The sequence below is a fragment of the Rhamphochromis longiceps genome, linkage group LG15 (genome assembly GCF_057381845.1).
Source record: "Rhamphochromis longiceps isolate RC_006_pf linkage group LG15, R_longiceps_female_GT1.1, whole genome shotgun sequence".
NCBI classification, from domain to species: domain Eukaryota; kingdom Metazoa; phylum Chordata; class Actinopteri; order Cichliformes; family Cichlidae; genus Rhamphochromis; species Rhamphochromis longiceps.
In genome coordinates this window covers 4,857,370-4,883,761 of record NC_140571.1, presented here as the reverse complement: position 1 = coordinate 4,883,761, position 26,392 = coordinate 4,857,370, and the positions used below count along the sequence as shown (strand labels likewise).

Below are 26,392 nucleotides of genomic sequence, written 5' to 3'. Positions count from 1 at the left end.
AGCCTGTCTAACTTCTTCCATGCTGTTAGTGCTAACCTCCTCTTCTGGGGTTACCTGCACCATTTGTCTCTGTCCTTTGTAGCCCGCTGCTTCCTTTGCGGCTTCATCAGCTTTCTGATTTCCTTTTGCCACCATACTGTCTGCAAGTGAGTGGCCTTTGCATTTTATAATACTTACCTCGTCTGGGTCCTCCAGGGCCTTTTCCAGTTCCTCCATTTCCTTTTTGTGACAGATGGGTGCATTAGTGGCCGTTCTGAACCCGGCTCTCTTCCACTGAGCCAGTTCCACATGTGCTGCTCCAAACGCATATGCTGAGTCAGTGTAGATGTTCACTCTCATGTTTTTAGCCAACCTCAGGGCTCGAGTTAGGGCTATCACTTCAGCTCTCTGGGCCGACTGTTGTCCCTCAATTTTTCCTGCTTCTTTCACCTGAAACTCAGTTCCTACTCTACAGACTACTGCATAGCCGGCTTTTAATCCTTCTTCATCTCTGTGGCAGCATCCATCTGTGAACCAATCCTCAGCTCCATATATAGGCTCTGCCTTCAGGTCTTCCCTGATTTTTCCTTCAACTTGGGCTTTCTTAATACAGTCATGTGGTTCTCCTGACCCCATTAGGTCTGCCATATTTATTCCTTCATGTGTGAATATCAAATTTGGCGCCTCTAAAATTTTGCTCAACCTTTGTTGCGTCAGTGGAGTCATTGTGAATACCTGTGAGTTCACATAGGCCACTACACTGTGTGTGGTAAGCACTTTCAGTGGGTGTTCCCTCACTATGTGTGCTGTTTTCTGAATTATCTTTGCTACTCCTGCTGCGTGTTGTGTGCATGTGGGATGCCTTGCTTCTGTTGAATTTAATCTTATGCTGACATACATAAGTACATCCCTACCTCCCCCTTTTTTCTGAAACAACACACCATTCACAACTCCCTTTGTTTCTGAAACATCAAGATAAAATGCCTCATCATAGTTAGGTGTGGCCAGATCTGTGGCTCTTGACAAATCCTGTTTTAGCGAAATGAACGCTGTCTCTGTTCCCGGCGTCCAAGGCAATTCAGCCTTCAGATTTCGAACACCAACTTTCTTGATCAGGTCCCTTAAAGGGGCAGTTTTACCCGCATAGTTCGGAATGAACTGCCTGCTGTAACCTGTCAAGCCAAGAAAGGAAAGCAACTCCTTCACAGTTCTTGGTTTTGGATGTGTCAGAATTTGGTCTCTGTGTGTGTTCATTAACCCCACTGATCTGTGTGCGATCACCCGGCCCAGGAATGTTACCTCTGGCCGGACCAACTGCAGTTTTTCTTTACTCACTTTGAAGCCACACTCCGCCAATCTGTTCAACACCACGAGCGATGCTGCCGTACAGGCCGCTGCTGACGGGGCTGCAATAAGAAGATCATCAACATACTGTATTAATGTACAGCCCTCTGGCAGTTGACATGGGGACAATGCCTCTTTCAACACCTGATTGAAAATTCCTGGTGAGAGTGCAAAGCCTTGTGGTAGGCGTGTGTACCTAAATTTCCGGCCTCTGTATGTGAATGAGAAAATGTCTCTGAGTGACTCGTGCAGTGGGAGACAAAAGAATGCATTCGCTAGGTCAATACATGTGAACCACTTTTGGTCCCCAGTAATTTCGGTCAGAGCTGTGTAGGGATTTGGTACAGGCACAGTGTCAGTCCTCAGTATGGCATTTATTGCTCTCAAATCATGTGCCATACGGTACTTCCCTGTCCCATGTTTTTCCACTGGCAAAATAGGTGTGTTCCAAAATGACCATGAGGGCTCAAGCACTCCTGCCTTCCACAGTCCTTCAATGGTTTCAGCTATACCTTCTTCTGCTTCAGTTTTGTGCTTATATTGTGGTCTGTTAATTGGTGTGTCAGACTTCAGCTGGAACAGGACAGGCGAACAGTTAGCTAAACCTACATCTGTGGGCCCTGCGGACCACAAAGTATCAGGCAATTTTGAGAGCTCAGCTACTGCATCAGGATGATCCATTCTTTCCCTGCCATGTATTCTGGAGATTTCTTTATGTTCTAAGATCACTGCATCGTTGGACAAACAAGTTATGCGATATATTTTACATTTTGGTGCATACCAGACATTTGGAATTTGGGTGCTTTGCCAGCTGGCGTTGTCCAGCGCCCGCTTGACCATCGGTCCCAGATCTCTTGGCCCATGACCCTCGTGGACCGCCAATGTAATGTGAGGGGCTGAATCCTCTCCCACATTGTACCAAGGCAGTTGTTCATCAGTAAATTTCACAGCCGCGGCCACACCTTCTGGTGTTATGTGTTCGCACATTCCACGTCTGTCCCTCAAGATCAGACTGGAACTGTTCCCGATAGATATCGTTATCTTCCCTATCATAAAAGAGTGTAACGTGGAAAGGATCTCGCGGGGGGGAATAGACGGCCAGGCTCATTATCCAGGATTTCCATAGCTGATAATGTCTCAAAATGCCTTCTTCCACCAGCCTCCCCCAGTAGATTTCGGCAGTGGGTTGTTCAGAGTTCTGGACTAGATATTGAGTCTTTGAAGGTGATCCCAGGCACGGGAATTCTTTTCCTCCAGGCAGAGTAACAATCAGTCCATCTGGTGAGCACATGATTGTGGCTCCCAGTTTCACAAGCAGGTCCCTGCCCATGAGATTTGCAGGCACCTGTGAGGACACCACATATTGGTGTTTCAAAGTCTGTTTTCCCAGCTTTGTCAATGCTGGATCCGTCAATGGCAGTGTCATTGGAATCCCGGAAAAGCCTACCACATTAACTGTGTGACAGGAGAGTGTCGCACTGTCTGGTGTGTCTTTCAGTGTTGAGTATGTTGCTCCAGTATCCACCAGGAAGGGCAATTCAGTGCCTTCCACGGTCATTGACAGCATGGGTTCTGCCGTCCCCACGCTGTTCGGTTTCTCCGGGCTCCGTCAGTATTGCTCCCCCTCCCAGCCCCAGTCAGCTACTGGGTACTGGGCGACTGGTGCTGCATTCGGGTTTGGAGCTTGATGTGCTCCCCTGTAAGCAGCTCTTTGTCTTGGGCCTCCTCGTGCCTGGGGTTGATAGCCTCGCCTCTGATAATTTCGCAGCGATTCAGGGCATTCTCGGGACCAGTGTCCTTCTGCTCCACAGCTGTAACAGCCAGTCCAAGACACATTATTAGGATTCCCTGGATTCCGAGCCCTTTGTCCTCCCCTCACGGATCCACCACGCCCTCTCTGCGGTCCACCGGTCCCCCAATTCCCCACTGGTTGACGCTGCCTTGGTGCATTGGCGGGCCAACGATCGTCAGGGTAGAGACCTGGATCCTGATTTGGCCAGTCAGGCACAGGATCAGGCTGGGGCCTTGCCACCATTATTTTCCTTGCGCTCTCTTTATCCTCTTTCTTTGAGTTTGTAAACTTGTAAATTGTTGCTAGCACGTACAGACCTTTGCATATATATGTAGCACCGTTCCCCCCCCCCCCGTACCATACACCTGGGTAGTCGGTTCAGAACGCGGTTGGATCACGTTCACACCATAAACTGACTCCTCTGGGTTTAATTTTCAAAAGTACCGTGATTACTGTGTTCACACCTGCACAGTCCAACCACAACAAGGACTAACCACAACCACAAACAGACTAAACACCATAGGTGTGAAAACACCATAAGATCAGATCTCAGGTTGTCCCCTTCATCTTATGCCACCAACATGAGAAAACGAATCCCACAACTGTCACATTTAGATTCAGAAGCCACTACACTGAAAGGAATACATGGGCCGCACATGTGGTCACAGAGCACAAATAAAAATAAGAGTAAAGGAAGCTTGCAGAGGAAAAATTATATGGTGATAGTTAATTAATTTTACTGGGTCAAATTCTCCTTAAATATGACACACTTGTGGTTTAGTTTTTACATTTTTTTAAACGTTTTAAAAAATCAGTTTTACAGTGAAGTCTTTTTAGTTTAGGGTTTTTTTTGTTTGTTTGTTTGTTTGTTTGGTTGGTTGGTTGGTTTTATGGGCCCATATTCAGCAAAAGAAAGTTCTCTTTTTTTAATCTTTACTCAGACTTGTTTAAACATTTGTTTGGTTGCCCCCTTCCGGATTTTCTATGTTTTTGTATGTTTTTCAAACTTAAATGTTTTAGATCACAAAATAAATTTAAATATTAGACAAAGATAACACAAATAAACACAGGATGCCATTTCTAAATAAAGGTGTTTATTATTAAGGGGGGAAAAATGTAAACTTACATGGCCCAAGAAATAACTGTGGTAATCACATCTTTGGAAGGCTGCGTTCAATTTCTCTCGCCACACCCAGGCCTGATAACTGTTCTTAACTCATTCACTGCCAGCCATTGGCAGTGAATGAGTTAAACCCATTGACTCATTCACTGCCATTGACGGCTATAGACGTCAATGGCAGTGAATGAGTTAATCAAGAAATCACTTAAATAGAGCCTGTGTGACAAAGCGGAGAAGACCAAAAGATCCTCAAAAGCCAGACATCATGCCATGATCCGAGGAAATTCAGGAACAAATGAGAAACATGGTAATTGAGATCTCGCAGTCTGGAAAAGGTTAGAAAGACATTTCTAAAGCTGTGGGACTCCAGCGAAGCACACAAATGGTAAACCTACCCTGGAATTACCAATCAACCAAGATTACACAAGAGCCCAGGGACGCCTCATCCAAGCTCTTGCTGAGCAAAAAGAACATAAAGGATCATCTTAGTTTTGCCTCTTTTGGAAAAAACAAACTCTGGACTGATGAGACAACAGGTGAACTTTTTGGAAGGTGTGTATCCAATTATATCTGGTGTCAAACTAACATGAAGGTGTTTTAAGAAAAGGAACATACAAACAGTAAAATATGGTGGTGGTTGTGTAATGGTCTGGGGGTGTTTAGCTGCCTCAGCAAAATGCCATCTACCAAAACATCCTGAAAGAGAATGTCCGAGCAGCTGTTCGTGACCTCAAGCTGAAGCACACACGGGTTCTGCAGTAGGACAGTGACCCAAAACACAGCAGCAATACCACCTCTGATTGGCTTAAGAAAAACAAAATGAAGACTGTGGAGTGGCCGGGCCAAAGTCCTGACCTGAATCCGACTGAGATCCTGTGGCATGACCCTAAAAAGGCAACTCATGCTCAAAACCCCTCCGATGTGCTTGAATTGCAACAATTCTGCAAAGATGAGTGGGCCAAAATTTCTCCACAGCGCTGTAAAAGACTCATTGCCAATTACTGCAAACGCTTGATTGTAGTTGTTGTGCTAAGGCTGGGCCAACCAGTTATTAGGTCTAGAGGGCAATCACTTTTTCACACCAGGTCATGTAGGTTTTGATTTTTTTCCCCCTTAATAATAAACACCTTCATTTAGAAACTGCATTTTGTGTTTACTTGTGTTGTCTTTGTCAACTATTTAAGTTTGTTTGATGAAAACATAGGAAATCAGGAAGGGGGCAAACACTTTTTCGCAGATCTGTAGGTGTGAGTTTTTGGCCTCACCGTCAACACTCGTTTTTGCCATTTTGTGTTTTTTAGGCCCAGAAAGAAATTCAGAGCCTGGTTAGGACCTCCAAACATCTAGAACAGGCAAAGAAGATGCTGACGCAGATACAGTCGGGCTATGTAGAGACACTCTCTCAGTTGTCTGGTATGTACACTCTGTGTTAATGCACCTTTTCTTGCCCTGTATTGGTTTTTGTACTGTTTGAATGCACTGAGTTTGCATGGAGAATAACTCGAAGCTTGCTATCCAGCACTTGTGTACGACATCCTGCTCTTGTGTCAACATAGAGACTTGATCGCCAGCAGATCTGCTTGTCACTAACTTTCTGTTTTTTCAAATATAACATTTTTAGGAAAGTCTCAAAATGTGATCAGGCACAAACTAAAGGAGGTGTGCGAAAAACAGAAAAGGAAAGAGAAGACGGTGAAGTGGACGCCTTTCTTTTCCCACCTGCTACAGTCCAGAGCCGCTTTACTACAAGCCAGTGCTCCCAAGTCTAACCCCACGCCCTCATCTTCAGTACAGCCTGACGTCGGGGCTCCTTCTCAGGCTAACACAGCCACAACTCCACACAATTTAAAAACGATGATAACCCTGCTCCAGCCTCTCATGCGAAAAGCTCCAACTGAATCCTGTCCAAAGACACCTGTATCTAAACTTGTGCCTCTGCTGGTATCCTCTCCAGCTCAGGTTGCGAACGCTGCACCCCGGTCCCAGGTGAAAATTGAGCAAGGTGACCATGTGGCCTCAGTCCAAGAGAAAAAGTCTCCATCAAACTTAGAAGTCAAACAGAAAGTTTCTGGAGAGCCAGACCAGGCTACTGGTTCCCACATTTCCAGTTCCCAAACAGATCAGCAGTCTCAAGACCCGCCCGGTAAAGCTTCACCTCAGGCCCCCACAGCCAAAGAAGGAGCCTCACCTGTATCCCCAACAGCTAACTGCACCAGCACCAAGGTTCACACTCCAAAGCCTCTGGCTCTTCCTCTTATTCGCTCCAAGACTGGCAGGCTCATACTTCCCTCATGTCTGAAACCAAGTAAGCACTTTGATCAGTTAATACACCAAATTTAAATTATCTTCCATTTAAATGTGTTACTATAATATTATTGCATATGTTTGTGTTTTTATCTTACAGTTGGCCAAGGCTTCTATACACTCATGGTCATGAAACCCAGGAAGAATGAAGAGGAAGGTGATGCTAGCTCTTCAGCTAAGATGAAGCTATTTGAGCCATCAGACGCTACCATATCTGCATCAGACCTGCCTTTGGATTCGGAAACTGGGCATAACCTCAAGAGCAAAACGGCATCTTCAGATTCCGATTCGAAAGTTTCGGGTGTAATTTCCCCCCAGGCTGAGCTTGCCACCCTTAACAAATCAATGTTTGTGCCTTCAGTGGATCTTAAAGCTACAGAAAACAACAGTGAGGGCAGCACAGGTGCAGGCATGAGCACAACTCTTCCAGCTGCCCACTTGAGGTTTAATCGTGTGTGTTCTGTCAAGTCCGAGGCCGATCCAAGCCTTCCAGAAGCCCGTCGAGGAAGGGGCAGGCCTCGAAGGAACCCTGCAAGTACTGCTGTGGGTGAAAAGGAAAAGTGTAGTGTGATAGAAGAGACCAATAAATGTGTCAGCAAAGGTGAAATATCTGTGCTGCTTGAAGAGAAACAAAGTAAAAAAATTACTTTGGAAGAGACCAAGAAGGAAGCTGAGGGCCTCGCAGGCAATGTCGGTAAAGTAGCAGATATTCCTGTGCCAGTCAAACGACCCAGAGGAAGGCCTCCGAAAAGAAAGTCGGCACCAGTTAAGCGTCCTGCAAGTAGTCCCCTCAGATCCAGCTCTAAGAAACTTAAATGCAATCCCTCCGCTAAGGCAACTGAAAGCCCTACCACCAAGACGTCGAGGCCTTTAACACGCGGTGCTTTAGGAAAAGACTTCCCCAGCGCAAAGAAACGGTCCTGGATAGACGTAGAAAAAGAACTGGAACCTGACCTAGAATTTGCATAGTTGTAACAAACGTCCTTTCACTACAAAAACGAATCTACGCTCTGAGAGTCTCACACTGAAATCTCACTCATGACTAAAGATGTCTTCACATGTGAACTCTGGACTCCGAATCACATCGGAGCCTTTGTGAAAGTCGTCTCTTCTCACATGTACAACACGGCAGGAGGCGGTTTGCTTCAGACACCTTCTCATTGTTAGGTTTAAGTGAAGGCGCTGCCTGGGACCAAGCAGGTAAGGGTGCATCCACCTGCCCTCTATGCTATTCTCACATGGGCACAGTTGATTGAAGCAGGAGTTTTTGTTCTGGGAAGCTGGTTGTAAAAGACTAATTTGTGTGTAAATGAACTAAGGATGCAGCATCTTTTTCTAACATCATCTTCACAGTCTTACTTGAAGTTTCTCTGCTTTCTGCTGATATTGGCAGCTCGAGTCACGTGTGTCAATGAAAGTGTCACCAAATGTGCCTGTCTGAAAAAGCCAAAGGATCAGGGCCACGGATAATAACTGCTGCTCTTTTCTGAACTCAGTGGACTTCTTTCATAATGTAGAGAAAGGCTGATTTATTTTTTTTTTGTATAAATGATAAAACGGCATTAAGAGACCTGCTGAATGTATTCATGAAATGAATCAGTTTTGATATCAATATTTTCCAGCAATGAATGATCTTTAAATATGACCAACTTTTAGGTGGAGTATCGAGATGTATTTGAATTATGTTTAACTTTGAGCGATTCTTCACTGAACTCTCTTATGCAAAATAAAACTATACAGATATGTTCTGCGATCCAGCATTTTAAGCCTTACAATGTAAGCTGAGTGTCTGTTCCCAGCTGGATGATGCACAGCTTTAACTCTATCACGTCTTAAAAGGTGTAATTTTTCAATGGGTGCTAGATAATGTGTTACTAATCTGTTACTAATGCAGTAAAGCTCATCAGTAGTTGCACTTTAAATGTTTTTTTTGGTAGAAATCACCCGTGTTGTCTCCTGTTTGCATTAACCTGTAACGTAACACATTAAATCAGCATTATAAAGTCATCTTTGAATAAGTCAGTACACATAAACCTGATGTTTTGGAAGCGATGCAAGACGTGTAGCTGTGGTAGACGTGTACCTAATGTAAATAGATTCTGTGAATATTGTGGGGGTTTTTTTTAATTGCATAACAGTTTGTCTTTGGATGATATCGAAACACTGGTTATCTTATCTCAGTCTGAGTGAATTCAATGCATTTATTGTCCCATCCTTCACTTAAAATACCACCATTTTTGCTTTGTTTGATGTCTTCAAGCCAAAATGTGGCTGATTTCATGTGAATGGTGATGTAACGGCATCTCTTCTTGGAAATAAAACCGTTTGTGTTCCTTGTTTTCAGACATCTGTCACAAATAACTTTTTTTTGGGGGGGGGGGGGGGGTATTTCATCTTGTCTTTACATATTATGAACTAATCCTGTCTGTACACCAACACCTTGGATTTAAATCAAATCAGATGTGATTGAAGTGCAGACTTTAAGCTTAAATTCAAGAGGATTAAAAAGTATTTTTTGAGATCTTTATGAATAAACGTTCAAACTGTCAACAACCACCTGAGGTACAATCTCTGGAGATCACCAATTACTGTTGTGGTTCCTCTCTCGAGATGCCCTGTCAGCCCTTTACCGTAGCCACCTTCACTTATTGCTCATTTGTGGGTCTCTGCATTCAGTTTTTGTAAGAACTGCAAACCTGCTCTGTTAGGTTGAGATCAGGTGACTGACTTGGCCATTGAAGAATATCTAATTTGTTTGCCTTGTGAAAGTCTGTCTGATCAGTTTTGCAGCATTTGTCTAAATCCGAGGAGAAATTGTTGCCCTGTACATGTCACAATCCATCCTGCTGCTTCTATCAGCAGTCACATCATCAATGAACACTGACTGAACTGTTCCACAGGCACCCAAACAGGCCCTTAACATCACCTCCACTGTGTTAGTGTGGTTTGTTTTTGCTCATGAGCTGTCCCTCTCCTCCGCACTTTAATGAATTATTCCTGGTTCTGTCCAGGATCTTTCATGTTTTCTGGCAAACTAATCGGGTATTCTTTTTATGGAGTGTGACCAGTATACATCTCAGTCATCCAGGTTATGGTAATCTAAGGAGCTTGGAAGGAAAAGCAACTGGACTTATATAAGTTTCTTGAAGACATTTCACTTCTCATCCAAGAAGCTTTTTCATTTCTAAGAGCAATTGGTGGATAGTCCCAGATTTGGAAACCCTAAGACTGTTTTGGGTGCGCCCATTGTGAGACCTTGCCCCACCCCATCATGTGACTTATTCAGTTGATTTTACTCTGACTGTTGTGCACCAACTTGAGAGTATTCTTGACTTTGTGAGATGTTGTGAAATTGGCTTTTGTAACCATGGAAATAATTCTGTCATCATGCACTTCAGTCATCTCCTGCAGTCTTTGTGGCCTCTTGGTGCAGCCGAGCTGGCCGGTGCGTTCCTCTTTTTTAAGGGCCCAGGTACACAACTAAGGTACACATTTCTGGTAACTAGTTAATTATAAATATGGTATTTTACAATACTGTATGGTGCAGTTGGCTGTGTTTTATTGGCAGGTGAGTTTGTTGATATCAACCTTCAAGATATAATTTTAAACTAAGGTGAATTAGAACACTTAAATGGCCGATCATCCAATCATCAGTTGGAACAGCACATTTGTGGTGGTAGTTTGGTAGTAATCACAAAATTGTGTTTGTTTTTGTTTGTGAAGCACTATTTTATACCAAAAGTCTTCAGATTCACTTAAGCTGTAACAGAATATAGCTCACTGTTAGTATTACTAGCTATTTGTTACCAAAAATAATAATTGACTATAAAGGTCTGCTGAGAAGACCTATAAATAAACCCAGTAGGTTGGCAAAAATAAGTGCAGTGTGCTCTGAAAGGATGTGGTTTGAATGCAGATCTTCCACGAAGACATTTCATAATTAAAATCTCATTCAAATGGATGGGTTCCTTAACACGCACTAATTATCGCCTTCGTGCAAGACAACGTGAGTCAATGTGTTCAAAAAAAGACACAATCAAAACCTAAATTGCTTTAACTTAAGCAAACAGTCCCATTCACTACGAGTGAACTTCCAGATAAGTGAACCTCTGTCTGCTAATCAGCAGCCTAATAAATTCTTTGGTGGCTCCCCAAAACGTCCCCTGCACCGGTCTCTCTAATCCCATTAAATCAGGCGCAAAAGCTGATGTAATCACTGAATGGGACCAGTTCAGGTTCGGATTAAACCAGTGATGTCACACTGGCACACGGGAACAAGCGAAGAGCTGAGCGGCGACTCCGTCTCCTCCTGTCATTGCAAACGCAGCACTCAGACGAGAACCTGCAACGACAGAAGAAGAGAACAGCGAATTTACTCGAGAGATTAGCCTCCACATGTCCCACCGGCTGCTGCAGGAGTTCTGTCACACTTTGTAAAGCTCTGCAGCCGGAAGGTTTTAGTCCTGGGAGCAGGATCATTACGCGCTCCCCTTCGCTTCTTCTTCTCCAGCCCGTGTGCGCGCCACACTCCGTCAGTCCGTGGATTGCCACAGTGGATGGTCAGCAGCCCTCAGAGCCGTGCCTCCGGGCTGCCAAGCTAAGAAAAATGCCGGGCGATGGATTCACCATTAAAAGTCGCATTAGGAAGTTTCTGCGTTCTCCATCCACCGGAAAGAACTGCAAAGAAAATCTCACCAGCAAGGTACGAAAACTTCTGATGTGTGAGTAGAACAGCCGGACAGAAGAAGCGTCCCGCTGCAGACCTGTTAGTGCTGCAGGCTTACCTGGAGCTAAAATCTGATCTGAGATACTTTACTGTAATTATTGGAAATCTAAGGTACAAACGTTTCACCTGCTTAACCCTGTAAAACCTGAACCATGAAACAACTGCCATAAAATTCATGTTTATTGTATTCACCAAAAAAGAAATTAAACATCAGCCTCCATATATGAGCTGTCGGTTTTATTGTTTTTACCGCATCCTGTATTTTTGTGCAATTTATTGATGCACAGGTTGTAACAAGTCACGCGTTACAGGGTGGAAAACTGAGAGATAGGCGCTCATTTATTATTATTAAAACAGCTATTGCGACCTGTTGGCAGAGTAGTGATAAATCATTATGAGAACAGCTGGCGTTGTTTATTAAAATGAAGATATTGCAGTGTCTGGACTGGGAACACCTATATTAAGCAAGCATTCACGATTTAATAGCTGATTTACTGCCAAATGTGATGTTTAAACAGTGGCAAAATTGACATTTTGATAACCTGGCAACCCAAAAGGTTGGCTTATTAATTGCTTATAAATGATCTATTAACACTGGTCAGTTAAAAAAAACAAAAAATTTTAATTTAGAGTTCTTAGAAAGCATTTGTTATGATTCTTTTTATTGTTTGCTGATGTTATTATTGCACTTTTGTTAGTAGGACACTGAGGCTCGGCTACATTCATATGTTCACTCAGACTAATCAATGATGCCAGCAGTTGGTTTCTAATTCCCAAGGCAGACACAGACAGGCAGCCAAGCCAGCTGTCACATCCTCACTTTGTCTTTGAGATCTTTTTCTTTTTTCTTTTTTTTTTACGCCTCAAACACCCAAAAGATAAAACGACGACAGTTTTCTGTCTCGAGCCTGTTGTTGGACACGTATCAATCAAAGACACGCTTGGTGCTGCACATCAGCAGCTCAGAGTCTGCTCGTTTATCACAGAGTTTGTGCAGGTGTGCAATAAAGACAATAACGGTGATCAATACTTTTCAGATTTGACAGCCTGAATCTTGAAACTGCCAGGAAAGGCTGCTTTTTAATACATAAGATGCCAGAATGTTGTACACAAACAGCACATTTACTTGTGTCTTTACTGACTTCTCTCTCTATTCTTCTGTCAGCCTCCACTATTTTATTTTTCTTTTCTAATTATGATGAATTCCTGAAAACCAAACCCGCCCTGTGTTGTCTCTCTACAGGTGACTCTGGAAAAAGTGTTGGGCATCACCTCTTCAGGAAACAGCGCTCTGGCCTGCGACCCTCGATCTGGACTTGTGGCCTATCCTGCAGGGTGAGATGAGAGAGACTGTTTATGCGTTGTTATCTTCCTAATCTGACCTTTGACTTATCAGCGCTTCGCTCGCTCCCAGCTGCCTTATCATATCTACCTCATGCGGATGTTTAGTGTGCAAATTTCTCCGTGTGTGTTATCTCTGCATCATCTCAGAGGACTGGAGCTCTGTGTTGGTTTTTTTTCTTTATCCCATCCTTGGGGAGGCTGTCTCTGGCACAGTGATAGCTTGTTGTGCAGTATTATTAATTCTTGCTGCTATAGCTTTAATCAGCATAGAATATAAAAATGAGGATGGTTATGCTGGATGGTTTAGATCTGCAGTGGTGATACTGGGGGGGTTGGCCTCGGAGTGGGTGAAAGCAGTGTTTAAAAACAAGCAGAGAGGGTCCTGCCAGGTCGCAACAAAATCTGTGCACTTGAGCTGATTTTGTTCTGGAACCTTCCAACAAAGCTGTATTAATATTAAGAAGGCCAGCGGTCAAAGGGGAAAAACGAGGAGAATTAGAGCAGTATTGCAACAACGTGTAAAGGAGTGTAAGGGTGTGTGTGTGTGTGTGTGTGTGTGTCTGTGTGAGGCATGCATGGGCACGTCTTTGCACAAATGGTTCTGCTCATCGTTGTACTAAATGGTGCACAATCTGGCAACCCACCTGCTGTCTCAGTTTAAATCTGTGCAAGCTGCTCTGTACCAGGTTTCCTGGCACGGTGCAGTTCACTAGCAGGTCCAATGCTGATCTAAGTTCTGCTCACGAGCTAGGATGCAAAAAGGATTTTGAATTAATAGGTAACAATATTATGCGTCCGTTATTTCAATATGGAAAAGTATATGATGAAATATATAGTATAGACTAAAAATGACTCACGTTATGTCTAGTCGTGCTTTCATTTTTCATGTAATGTAGTGTAATCTTCTTTCTGAATGTTCCCTCTAAGGAAGTTATTCTGTATTTTGAAAACTAGACTAAGGACGGAAAATCTTGTGCACTTTCCCAACCCAAGTTTTAAAATGTGTGTGCGCGCTTGTGTTCCTATTCATTTCGTTTTTGTAGGAACACCCAGTCATCTCCAAGTTTCAGTCGTCTAGCTTTTGATTTATGGTGAAGCTGAAAATTTTGGAGGTAGTTCTCCTTCTTCATTAATATATCCAACTGGTGCAATGTACAACTACAAAACAACCCCAGAGCATGATGCTACCACCACCCTGCTTCACAGGAGGTGCATTGTGCTTAGGTTTGACCTTTACTCCGGAAAGGCATACCCCTTGTCATTGTTGCCAAATGGCTCAATTTTTGTCTCTTCTGACTGTAAAATATTACTCCAAGGCTTTTTGGTCATGCATGTTGGCAGCTGCAAACTTCAGCCGAGCTTGAAGGTGTCGATTTTGGAGTAATGTAAAACTCACTTCACTCTGCAAAGTGGTGACACATCGAAACAACTTGTATTTACAGTTCAAAGGAATCATTAAAAGCCTAAAATCATCATTCGTCCATGCCCACGATGAGGGTGCGCAAGCTCCTGACTTCATCTGTATGTCAGGAGATGCACACGCCTACAGTACAGCCAGGGCTAATCTAAAGAAGGGCATCAAAAAAGCCAAACACCATTACAAAAAGAAGGTAGAAGAACACTTCTCCAACTCCAACCCCCGACGCATGTGGCAAGGACTCCAGACCATCACAGACTACAGGACCACCAAACCCTCCCCCGCATCCTCTGATGTCTCCTTCCTCAACGAGCTCAACAACTTTTATGCTCGTTTTGAGCGAGGGAACCCCACAACCACAACCAAAGCAGACATGACGCCAGACCACCAACCTCTGACTCTCTCCCCCACCGATGTAGGAGCGGTGCTGAGCAGGATCAATGTCCACAAGGCTGCAGGCCCTGATGGCATCCCCGGGCGTGTTCTCAGAGCGTGTTCTGGGGAGCTTGCAGGAGTGCTCACAGACATATTCAATCTGTCCTTGGCCCACGCTGTGGTACCGGCCTGCTTCAAATCCACCTCCATCGTCCCGATACCCAAAAACTCCAACCCATCTTGCCTCAATGATTACCGCCCAGTAGCACTCACCCCCATCATCGCTAAGTGCTTAGAGCGACTGGTCCTAGCACACTTCAAATCCTGTCTCCCCCCCACCCTGGACCCCCACCAATTCGCATACCGCCGGAACAGGAGCACAGAGGATGCAGTCTCCATCGCAATGCACTCTGTCCTCTCACACCTGGACAACAACAACACCTACGCCAGAATGCTGTTTATAGACTTCAGTTCAGCATTCAATACAATCCACCCCTCACAACTCATCAGGAAACTGACAGACCTGGGTATCAGTTCCCTCATCTGCAAATGGTTACTGGACTTCCTGACCAACCGCCCCCAACATGTCTGGCTGGATAACCGCTGCTCATCTACCATCACAATGAACACCGGTGTACCACAAGGCTGTGTGATGAGCCCTTTCCTCTACTCCCTCTTCACCCACGACTGCAGACCTGCTGATGGTTCCAACACCATCATTAAGTTTGCAGATGACACCACGGTGATTGGCCTCATCAGTGACAACGATGAGGCCGCCTACAGGGAGGAGGTGGATCGTCTGGCTGAGTGGTGCGACAGAAACAACCTGCTGCTTAACACCGAGAAGACCAAGGAGCTCATCGTGGACTACAGGAGGAATGCTGACCCACATCCACCCATCCACATTAAGGGGACGGCTGTGGAGCGTGTGAGCAGCTTCAAGTTCCTGGGAGTCCACATCTCCGAGGATCTCACCTGGACGACCAACTGCTCCAAGCTGGTCAAGAAGGCTCACCAGCGCCTCTTCTTCTTGAGGACTCTGAGGAAGAACCACCTGTCCTCAGACATCCTGGTGAACTTCTATCGCTGCACCATCGAGAGCATCCTGACCAACTGTATAACAGTCTGGTACGGGAACTGCTCTGCCTCGGACCGGAAGGCGTTGCAGAGGGTCGTGAAAACTGCCCAGCACATCGCCGGAGCACCACTTCCTGCCATAAAAGACATCTACAGGAAGCGGTGTCTGAAAAGGGCTGGGAAAATCATCAAAGACCCCAGTCACCCATCACATGGACTCTTCACCCTCCTGCCCTCTGGGAGGCGCTACAGGAGCCTCCGGACTAAGACCACCAGGTACCGGAACAGCTTCTTCCCCACAGCTGTCAGACTCCTGAACTCTGCCTCCTGACATCTGACCCACGTTAAACTCATGGACTGAACATACACACACCCACAATGGACAACTGTACCCTCAAACACACAATAATAACATGGACTGAACCACCACTCACAACCACTAGCACTTTATATAGCCTCTGTAGAAACTATCTAAACCCTCACTTATCTTAACTGCACTACTGTATAGCTCTGTGTAAATAATCATTCTGTACATTCGATAATCTTTAATCCTACAACTGTTTACAACTTGCATAGTTCCCATTTCTGTATAGCTGTATATCCCAGATTCTGTAAAGTTATTTATTTCATATTCTGTATAGTTTTTCATATTTATATCCTGTTCATATCCTGTACATAGCTTGTACTCACTACAGCCTGTACATACTTATAGTTATAGAATATTCACAACATACTTCATACCGTGTACATTATAACATACCATAATAGACCCATTTCTGTAATATACTCACATATCTATATTATTGCTAATATATATTGTAATATATCTATATCACTAAAGCACTTCTGGATGGATGCAAACTGCATTTCGTTGCCCTGTACCTGTGCATGTGCAATGACAATAAAGTTGAATTCTATTCTATTCTATTCTATTCACACAAATCATGAATGCAGAGTTTTGACCACAACACACACAGCTGATTTAAACCAGAAAATATTGATGATTTATTGGGGTTATTTTTGTGTTGTGGGGTAAAATTAAATAAAAATAAAGAGGAATTAGAAGTTATCCAGCTGATCTTTTGGTCATTTGTAAGTTTCATAAATTCATTTCTGCACATGATTAGTTGTTTTTTCGCAATCACTACACATGTCAATTATTTAATGCTTTCCTAGAACATTAACAGCACCAATGTTTACAGTGTGTTTCTACTTCTCGCTGTTACCACCAAGGAAAAACTTCCAGATAAAATTCAACCATTAGCATCAGGCTTTCTTTGGAGTTGCACAGTTTGAATGTTTAAACATTTGCACCTATAAACTCTGTCATTAATTTATTAACATAAAATGGCCATTTTCCTTAAGTATGTGCATCGTTTCTCGACCTGTTTCCATATCAGACATTAATATGCATTACTGCATTTCTTGGTTTCCTTTTGTAGGTGTGTGGTAGTCTTACTGAACCCCAAAAAGAACAGGCAGCACCACATTATCAACACTTCAAGGTGAGTCACCCACGAGTACAGTCTTCACTGAAGCAGAGCAGCACTGAACTAATCATGCTGTGATGTTATCCTCTGTCCCTCTCGCAGGAAAACCATCACAGCTCTGTCTTTTTCCCCTGACGGCAAACACTTGGTGACAGGAGAGGTGAGTTTCATCACCCTCACTTTTCTCACTTTGTCTCTGCGGGTAAACTCAAACTTGTGTCTGTCCTCTCGTCTTCTGTTTAGCTTTCTTCGGTTTTTGCTGTGTCAAGTGAACATCACAGTAGGACTGGTGTTTGTAGTAATTCAGATTTACTGCAGAATCCAGAGAATTAGCTTGTTCGCGTCTTCAGTTATCCACAGTATAAGAAGGAGTTAGCGCGCTGTGCTGCGGACACCCCAGCAGGATGGAGGCTTGCTGCAGAGCTCTGTGTTTGCAGCCTCTCCTCTTTAGAGGGCCTTGTTCTGTCGTGTCACAGCGTAATGTGTCTTTTCAGTCAAGCATCTTGAATCGGTTTTGTTGTAGTTACAACGCGGGCCTCGACACAACACGCTATCTTAATCCTCCCCGGCCAATCAAAGCCGATTAAAGACTTCTCTGCATAAGTGGATGGGCAGGCAGCAGTTGCCATGACGAAAAAGACCAAAGTTCAAAAGCCCAAATAGACTTGAGGATAGGCTGTTTTCCTGGATTCTCCTGGAATTCAAAGGGAACCATGTGCTAAATTCCCAACGTTAGAATACTTTGAGTAATTAAAACTGGTTAGAGATCGTAGTGGATGTGGTGGAGAAATATTAGAGCCCTCTTTTTAACCCGCTGTGCTCGGTGATCAAAGCTGAGCGCATCACAGCTGTATTAGATGTTTTCCCACAGGCCCTTTAAAAGGAGGAGTAAAAGATATGCCCGAGTGAGTGATCTGATAAGAAATGTCCCTCACACACACACACTCATTCATCAAACAGTAGCTCATTTACATACAGGGGCAGGCTGACAGCGGATGTGCAGGCTGTTTTGTCCTCCTCTTCTTGTGTGTCTTTTGTATGCAGCTCTGTCTTCAGTTGAATGTCACACTATTTCTTTTGGACCTAATAACTCTGACCTTTGAAAGGTCCTTTTACCATATTATAATAGGAGACTACACAAATAGTCTGCTGAACTTTCGATCCCCAGGAGGGAATAATGTGAGCAGGTCAAGGGACAAGTAGACAATCAGAGGACAGAGAGGATGATCTTCTAGAGAGATGGACAGACAGGAATGACAGGTGACTCCTGAGCGGAGCCTGTTTCAGTCGACGAAAACATTAAGACCCTTTAGTGTATGAATGGAGGAGTGTTCGCCATCTTACTAACAACCTAACATTGTTTTTAAACGTCGACTCCTCCCCCCCTTACCATTTTTTTTCTCATCAGAGCGGTCACCTACCGGCGGTGAGGGTATGGGACGTGGCAGAACGGAAGCAAGTGGCCGAGCTCCAGAAGCACAAGTACGGCGTCTCCTGTGTGGCTTTCTCCCCCAATGGCAAATACATAGTCAGTGTAGGAAATCAACATGACATGATGGTCAACGTCTGGGCGTGGAAGGTTTGTCTCCCTTGAAAGTTTCTAAAGCTCAAATCCTACTTGTGCTTTTACACCTTCTTCCGTTCTCCTGACTGCTTTAATCAGGACAATGATGGTTTAATGTCTGATGACTGGCAATTTTTAAGCTCAATTTTTTCAAACTCTAAATGAAAAAATAACTTTAAAGTAGTGAAAATGTCTAAAACCACGTAGTGAATGTGATGTTACACTGTTGAGCAGCGAGTCCTATTGTGTTTTAGTTGTGTGATTTCTTTCGAATGTGTTGTTCTTTGCAGAAAGATGTAATAGTGGCCGCTAACAAGGTGTCCAGTAAGGTGAAAGGTGTGTCTTTCTCCGAGGACAGCTCCTACTTTGTCACAGTGGGGAACAGGCATGTCAAGTTCTGGTATCTGGATCACTGCAAGGCCAACAAGGTATGAGAGGCTTTCCTATCTTTTATTACTGCCTGGAGTTATTTCCCTACCTTTTACTTCTGCTTTATTTTTGCATAACTGAATAACTTTAGTGCACTCTTACATTATGCAAATACATTTGTGAGACCCAGGGATTATTAATTTTCAGCAGCACACTGTCACGATCCTGGGTCTTATGACCCAGTGTTTTGAGTTTTAGTTCATTTTGATGTTTTAGTTTATGTAAGCCCTTCAGGTTCCTAAGTTCATTTGTTATCATGCTTAAGTGTTTCTAGTTCTTATTATTTCCCCCTCGTGTTTCCAACTATGGTAAATCGCCCCTGCTTTTCATGTGTTTCATGTCTGTGTCTTACATTGTGAAGTTTGGGTTGTCATGTCTACGTCTCATTATGTTTCCTGTTTTATTGTGAAGAGGTCTGGTGTTTCTGTGTTCATCGTGTTCAGTTTTACTCTTCCCCTGTGGCGTTGTTATGTTCATGTTGATCTACTGTGCCTTTCTGTTCCATGTTTCAGATCCCTATGTTCTGTCTCCCCCAGTCTGTTAAGTCCACATGTCTTGAGTTCCGTCAGTGTGTTTCCTGTTTTACTTTCACAGTCTGTTCTATGTTAATGTTTCTAGTTTTGCTTCCCTTGCCTCGTCCTGCTTAATTACTCTCAGCTGTGCTCTCCTCCTGTGGCTCATTCCCCCTCGTTATCCCTCAGTGTATTTAAGCCCCATGTTTCTCTTTGTCAGGGTTGCGTCCTCCATCATAGCTGTGTGATTTTTCCCTGTGGCTCCTTGTGCTTTAGTTTTTCCCAGTTTAGTTTATTTTGTATTGTTTTTCGTGTCCCACTCCACGCCAGCAATAAAGCTGTGTTTTTTGAGTTTAACTTTTGACTCTGTGAGTTTGCGTTTGGGTCCTTCTCCTGCCTGCCACACAGCCGAACTGTGACAGAAGGACGCAACCCTGACAAAGAGAAACATGGGGCTTAAATACACTGAGGGATAACGAGGGGGAATGAGCCACAGGAGGAGAGCACAGCTGAGAGTAATTAAGCAGGACGAGGCAAGGGAAGCAAAACTAGAAACATTAACATAGAACAGACTGTGAAAGTAAAACAGGAAACACACTGACGGAACTCAAGACATGTGGACTTAACAGACTGGGGGAGACAGAACATAGGGATCTGAAACATGGAACAGAAAGGCACAGTAGATCAACATGAACATAACAACGCCACAGGGGAAGAGTAAAACTGAACACGATGAACACAGAAACACCAGACCTCTTCACAATAAAACAGGAACCATAATGAGACGTAGACATGACAACCCAAACTTCACAATGTAAGACACAGACATGAAACACATGAAAAGCAGGGGAGATTTACCATAGTTGGAAACACGAGGGGGAAATAATAAGAACTAGAAACACTTAAGCATGATAACAAATGAACTTAGGAACCTGAAGGGCTTACATAAACTAAAACATCAAAATGAACTAAAACTCAAAACACTGGGTCATAAGACCCAGGATCGTGACACACACATGCAACATTTCAGGGAAGCGCTTTAACTCCTTCAGTTGGAGCTTTATCGGCTAACCATCACCTCTCTGTGCTATGTAGGCCAGCGCTCCTGTGCCTCTGCTTGGCCGCTCCGGGCTGCTGGGAGAGCTGAGGAACAATTTCTTCTGTGATGTAGCTTGTGGACGTGGCTCTAAATCAGACTCCACTTTCTGCATTACTTCCTCTGGCCTGCTGTGTGAGTTTAACAGCAAGAGGATGCTGGACAAGTGGGTGGACCTTCGGGTGAGTGAGAGGGGAGGGGCTGTCTGCAGGTGAAAGGTAGAGGTGGGACTAACCAGACACCCCCACTATATGATCAATGTGATTTTTAACATTTTGTGACATATAAGAAAACAAAACAAAATGAATGAGATATTCATAAATCTCAAATTAAAATTTTGTCAGTATTTGTTTTATCTAATAAGATAAAGTAATCATACTTAAATTATTTGGATTTATGTAATTTTTTGCTGCAAAATTATATTGTCAAGTACCAACACTTTGACTAAAACCTGCCACAAGATGAATTGAACGGGGTCAAGCTGTGATAAATCACCGAATTCAAATCTGTTGAGTCGACTTCCCTCATGTTGTGTTTATTAACAAAGACTCGTTCAGACTGATGCCAGCATGTTGGCAATCTGCAACCTGCATTTATAGATTAGACAGCAGTTACTTGCAGACCTCCGACAGCCTCTCTGAGAGTTGTTGCAGTCAGTCAGTGGTGTAGGACATGAGCCCTCTTGTTCGAGTATTTTAACTTACTTAATAAAAATGATGATATTTGCTCTCCTGAATCTTTACAGTATCGCCAAGCAAAATATTGTGAAACAATGCTCTACTCTTAACTGCCACTACTGTTCATTTTTATTAAATGGTAGCTGAATGTAACATATTTGTTCTTTATGTGGTATTGGCCTCATTCAGCACTAACATGCATGTTCATTTAGTTATTATTTGAGTACAGTACAGGCACAAATGCCTTAGGTCAGTAACCATACGTGTTTATTGAACGGGTGAAGAGGATCTTAGAAGATTTAGAAGCAAGGACAGGTACAGGATGTGTTTGGAAAAGCTCCAACGGGGCTGCTTTTCTACTCCTCCGTAACCTTTGCAGAGGACTCAGCCAAAGCAATGATGTAATATTATCTGCAGGAGCATAATTAGCTTAATTTTTCAGACTTGAATGAATACGAATGTTTACCATTTTCTCAGAAAGACTATGAAGCTATGACTTGTGAGCTGATTATCTGGCATGTGTCTTTCCGTGCAGACCGGGTTGGCTCAGTCGCTCTCTCTGTCTGAACACATGATCTTCTGCGGCTGTGCCGATGGAACGGTGCGAGCCTTCAGACCCGCTGACTTGCACTTTGTGTGCACGCTGCCGTGGCCGCACCCCCTCGGCTCTGACGTCTCCTCCATGACTGAGGCCAGGTGAGGAAGAGCTCAGGAGTAACTCGGCCTTTCTTTAGCACTGATCCACTGCAGGATCAAGTGAGCTCTATTAATAGAGCTTTCTGTCTCAAGCAGTGCAAGCCCGAGTCTCGTCTAAATGTTTTTTATTCTCGAGGATGTCGGATTTTTACAAAGAAAACATCTATTCCTGTTGTCCCAACCTTTCATTCCCACAGTCATCTGTTCAACGCCACAGCGGATGCCCGTTACCCAGACACCGTTGCCGTTACCTATGACCCCGTCAGCTGCCGGCTCAGCTGTGTATATAATGACCACAGCCTGTATGTGTGGGACGTGAGAGATGTGCAGCGGGTGGGGAAGGTGCACTCTGCCCTCTTTCATCCCGCCTGTGTCTGGGACCTGGAGGTAAATGCATGCAGGAGGAAGTGAATTTATATAACCTCTTTAAAAGCTGTGAGATGTTCAGTGTGTTTCCTCAAGCCTCCTGGCTCAATAGGATTACAGCAGTACAACAGATTGGATTCTACCTATTGATTCGGTTAGTAATTTGCGGCACATTGGGGATCATTACACGAACAAAACTGGGAAACTTGGAGCTGTTGTGCTGTTGTACTGAACATTGTGCATCAGAATTTGGCAGCTTGAAACTGGTGATAACAGTCGATGTAAGACAATTCACAGCATAGTGAAACTGCATTTCTAGAAATCTAACTTACAGCATTAATTGTTTCTTAAAATCGTGCTTTTTTTTACCCTCATCTAGTTTATTATTAACTGAACCTCCTCCTTTTGTCACTACTCCCCAGGTGTTTCCAGATGTTCCAGAAGAAGTGGCTTCTGGTTTGTCATCAGGCGCATTCCTCACTAGTTCAGCTGATAACACCGTGAGAGTGTGGCGCATGGACGACTGGACACAAACTCATTCTCCAAACATCCTGAGCCAAGTGAGGTTGACTTCCAAGATCCGTATTCTCTTCAGCTGTGTTTCAAGTACAGCTGTGAAGAGTTACTTTCTGTCTCCCTCATTTCTATAAAGGATCTTTTGAATATAATCTACATCGACGGGAACACCAGCACCTTGCTGGATTCAGAGTGTGTAACAAGTGCGAATTCAGAGGTCAAGTCGGGGGATGGACAGACAGCGGAAACCAGGATGGGCATCAGGACCATCTGTGTCAGCCCAGACGGCAAACACCTGGCATCTGGAGATCGCAATGGCATGCTGAGGTAGGACTAGAAGACTAAGGCTGAGGCTGATGACAGACTGACGTGACCTCTGTCCTAAAACTGTGATATTCTGCAGGGTTCATGACCTCAGCAGCATGAAGGAGATTCTTAAGGTGGAAGCCCATGATGCAGAGATCCTCAGCCTCGAATACAGTAAACCAGAAACAGGTCAGTGTGTGTGTGAGACTGTATTAGTTACTATAATGATGACACGCTTGGAGAATATTTGCACATTGGCTGTGAATACAGTAGGTGATTATGTGGTCTGATTTCTCTCAGGGCTGAAGCTGCTGGCCACAGCCAGCAGGGATCGTCTGATCCACGTCTTGGATGCAGAAGACGACTACAGTCTGGTGCAAACACTCGACGAACACTCTTCATCCATAACAGCCGTCCGCTTTGCTGGTGAGACACTTGAGAAGCTGTCAACATCTGACGGCTAATCTTTCCTTAATCCGACGCTTTCATCTCCGCTCAGCCCCACACAAAGTCCCTCTTTTATTTCACACGCCGCACGACTTGTTTCAATAATAAATGACGGTTACGTGTGTATTCAGGTGGAGTTTTGGTTGCTTGAGCAAAGCCTTTCAGTTGCACTTTGCTTTCTCTTCTTCAGCCGATATGAAATGTTTGCACCACTTACTGTCACGGTTTCAAATGTAGATTTTTGAAGAGGCACTAATCTACTGTCTCTGGACTTTTTCATGAACTGTAAAATTCTTTTACTGATAATAGTGGGTTAATATAAAATAGGCAGTTTGGGGCAAACTACTTTGAAAGCTTAGCTTTTAAGCTACCAATTACTTCATGCTGGAAGAAGCTGAACTGCAGAAATGCTGCCCTAGGGATGAGTCTAGCTGGGTTTGAGTTCCTCTGGTGTATTTCTGCATGGTGGTCATGTCTGCAAATGATGAGTCAGTGGGCAGAAAAAGGATAAGTATTTGGCCTACAGCTGTTTTCCATGTAGAGAAAGAAATGACGAGTTATGCACCGTATGGACAAAAAGTACTGGGCCACACCTCTTCATCTTTGAAATTCAAAGATTTTTTTTCAGTCCCATTAACCTGCTTTCAAAAACATTTATGAAAGAGCGGGTCATTTTAAACTGGTACTTTAATGGGATGCCACCACTGCAGCAAGTCAAAAAAAATGTGTGTATTAGTGGTATTACTGCAAAGTGGTTTAGAAACCACAGCGGCTCTCACCCCTAAACACCACTTAAAGATACAGAGCGGGGTTGCCCAGTGTAGCAGCACGTATTGCATAGAAGATGCCAGAACACTAAGCTAACTCAATAACTGCAGAGCTCCAAACCTCTTCTGGCATTAACATCAGCACAAGAACTGTGTGCTCCGAGCTTTATGACATGGGTCTCCATGGTGGAGCAGCTCCTGTGGGTGTAATGTTTAGGTGATTTTGTCCATATAGCTTAAATTTCCGTCTCTAGTTCTGCATTATTTACGTGGAAGTGCAGGGATATCAGCTTTAGCTTTGTATCCATTTTGCAACAGACAAGATTGCTCAGCTAACCAGCTAACTTCTTAAACAACATGCAAAACCTTATCTTGGTAACATAAAAGTAAGTTTCATACTAAAAAGGTCAAAGTGTAATTGTATAATAAGCTGCTGTATAATATTGGGGTGTCTCTGTGGTCAGGTTTCAATTTTTTGAATGAAAAGATGACTAAATCCTGGAACGTTCATCTGGATGTCGCATTTTCAGTGGCAGAAACGTTGCATCGCTCATGTGGCTTCTCAGTCTTAGCTGTCTGCAGGCTTCTCCAACCTCATAAACACTACATTTGCATAATGACTGACACCAGCACCACTGACTAACAATGGGCTGTGAGGTCAGTTTCATGATCATTAACATGCAAATTGTCACGACCATTGATCAATCTCCATGAGTGCTATTCACAGAGAGTTGGGGTATAGCTGTAATCACAGCACTGTAAAATAGTGAACAATGTACCCTTAGGCCCCCTCAGTTCACAGATGGCCGTTCCTTTTTCACGTAAATAGCCTCCTTGACTCCCCACTACTGTTCCTCCCTGTCCACTGACAGAGCGGCCACTGGCCTGTAGATTAGTGATGGGATTTCCGGCTCTTTTTAGAGATCCGGCTCTTTCGGTTCGGCTCACTAAAAAGAGCCGGCTCGTTCGGCTCACTAAAAAGAGCCGGCTCTTTCGGCTCCGAACCGGCTCTTCAGGTTGTTTTGTTGCTTTAATTAATTTATTATTAACAATAATATAAAATTATGCACAAAAGGAATTACTAACATAAAAACAAGTGGTTTTATTTATATATGTTTATATATAAATATATGCGGTGGCCCCTAGAGACAAAACACGTACAAACTCCAAAACACATTTCTAGCATGAACTGAACTTCCAAAGCAGAGCTACTAGATCACTTAAATTACACAATTGAAAGCATGTGTGTATTGTTTGTGTATTTATACACAGGCACTCATATATATATTCAAATAATTTAAAAAAAAGTTCATTTACCTGTTATTACCACACACCAAATCCGGTCGTTGGTACTTGCTGGCTTGTGTAGCCACAAGATAACAAAGGCTCAACACTGCGCCCAGCATCCTGGAGCACTTCTGTTGTCTTTTGTACGTGTTTTGAGTTTTTATGTGCTTCTGAGTTTTTACGTGCTTCGGAGTTTGTACGTGTTTTTACGTGTTTTGGAGTTTTTACGTGTTTTGGAGTTTGTACGTGTTTTTACGTGTTTTGGAGTTTGTACATGCTTCAGAGTTCGTACGTGATTTGAAGTTTGTATGTGCTTTGTCTCTAGGGGCCACCGTAAATATACTTTTATTTATTCACTCCACATAAAATGTAATAAATAAATCATATAATACAAAAATCAACTATTCACATTTCAAGTTTTAACTATTTAAATTTTCAGCTTTTTCCTTTCACAAATTTAAAGTGAAAAGAACACAAAACACTGCAAACCACAACACAATTAAATATAAATTATAATATGAAAACTAAAAGAACATGCATATTCTCTGTCATATGGACCTGCATGAATAAACTTTCTCAATCCTTTATCATCTGCAACTGAAAATAGTTGTGGATGATTACTATACCTTTCTAATGTTGTTGTCCCTGCCTCTCTTTCTCTCTCTCTGGCTCTGTTCCTGTGCTACTGAGTGTAACTACCGCCCCTCCCCCCTCTGCCCAGCGTAAAGCACAAGGCTCGCGTGCAGAGTGAAGCGGAAAAA

General features: G+C 43.6%; 2 protein-coding genes across 6 annotated transcripts in view; both read left to right on the top strand.

Moving 5' to 3' along the window:
* mgab (MAX dimerization protein MGA b) overlaps window positions 1–10,010 on the top strand; it is a 35,603-nt gene extending 25,593 nt beyond the window's left edge. For all 3 annotated transcript variants that reach the window (XM_085382876.1, XM_085382877.1, XM_085382875.1), the window contains 3 exons: window positions 5,537–5,648; window positions 5,857–6,540; window positions 6,640–10,010. In XM_085382876.1, the coding sequence (XP_085239002.1) occupies window positions 5,537–5,648; window positions 5,857–6,540; window positions 6,640–7,508 (1,665 nt within the window). In that variant the 3' untranslated portion in view covers window positions 7,509–10,010. The remainder of the gene's footprint in view (window positions 1–5,536; window positions 5,649–5,856; window positions 6,541–6,639) is intronic.
* A 998-nt stretch (window positions 10,011–11,008) lies between these two features.
* The window catches only part of LOC146651847 (mitogen-activated protein kinase-binding protein 1-like), a 27,708-nt gene continuing 12,324 nt past the window's right edge, over window positions 11,009–26,392 (top strand). For all 3 annotated transcript variants that reach the window (XM_085382880.1, XM_085382879.1, XM_085382878.1), the window contains exons 1-13: window positions 11,009–11,241; window positions 12,509–12,600; window positions 16,921–16,983; window positions 17,071–17,128; window positions 18,377–18,547; window positions 18,823–18,960; window positions 20,569–20,751; window positions 21,782–21,942; window positions 22,140–22,329; window positions 22,731–22,868; window positions 22,961–23,151; window positions 23,228–23,319; window positions 23,431–23,556. In XM_085382880.1, the coding sequence (XP_085239006.1) occupies window positions 11,146–11,241; window positions 12,509–12,600; window positions 16,921–16,983; window positions 17,071–17,128; window positions 18,377–18,547; window positions 18,823–18,960; window positions 20,569–20,751; window positions 21,782–21,942; window positions 22,140–22,329; window positions 22,731–22,868; window positions 22,961–23,151; window positions 23,228–23,319; window positions 23,431–23,556 (1,699 nt within the window). In that variant the 5' untranslated portion in view covers window positions 11,009–11,145. The remainder of the gene's footprint in view (window positions 11,242–12,508; window positions 12,601–16,920; window positions 16,984–17,070; window positions 17,129–18,376; window positions 18,548–18,822; window positions 18,961–20,568; window positions 20,752–21,781; window positions 21,943–22,139; window positions 22,330–22,730; window positions 22,869–22,960; window positions 23,152–23,227; window positions 23,320–23,430; window positions 23,557–26,392) is intronic.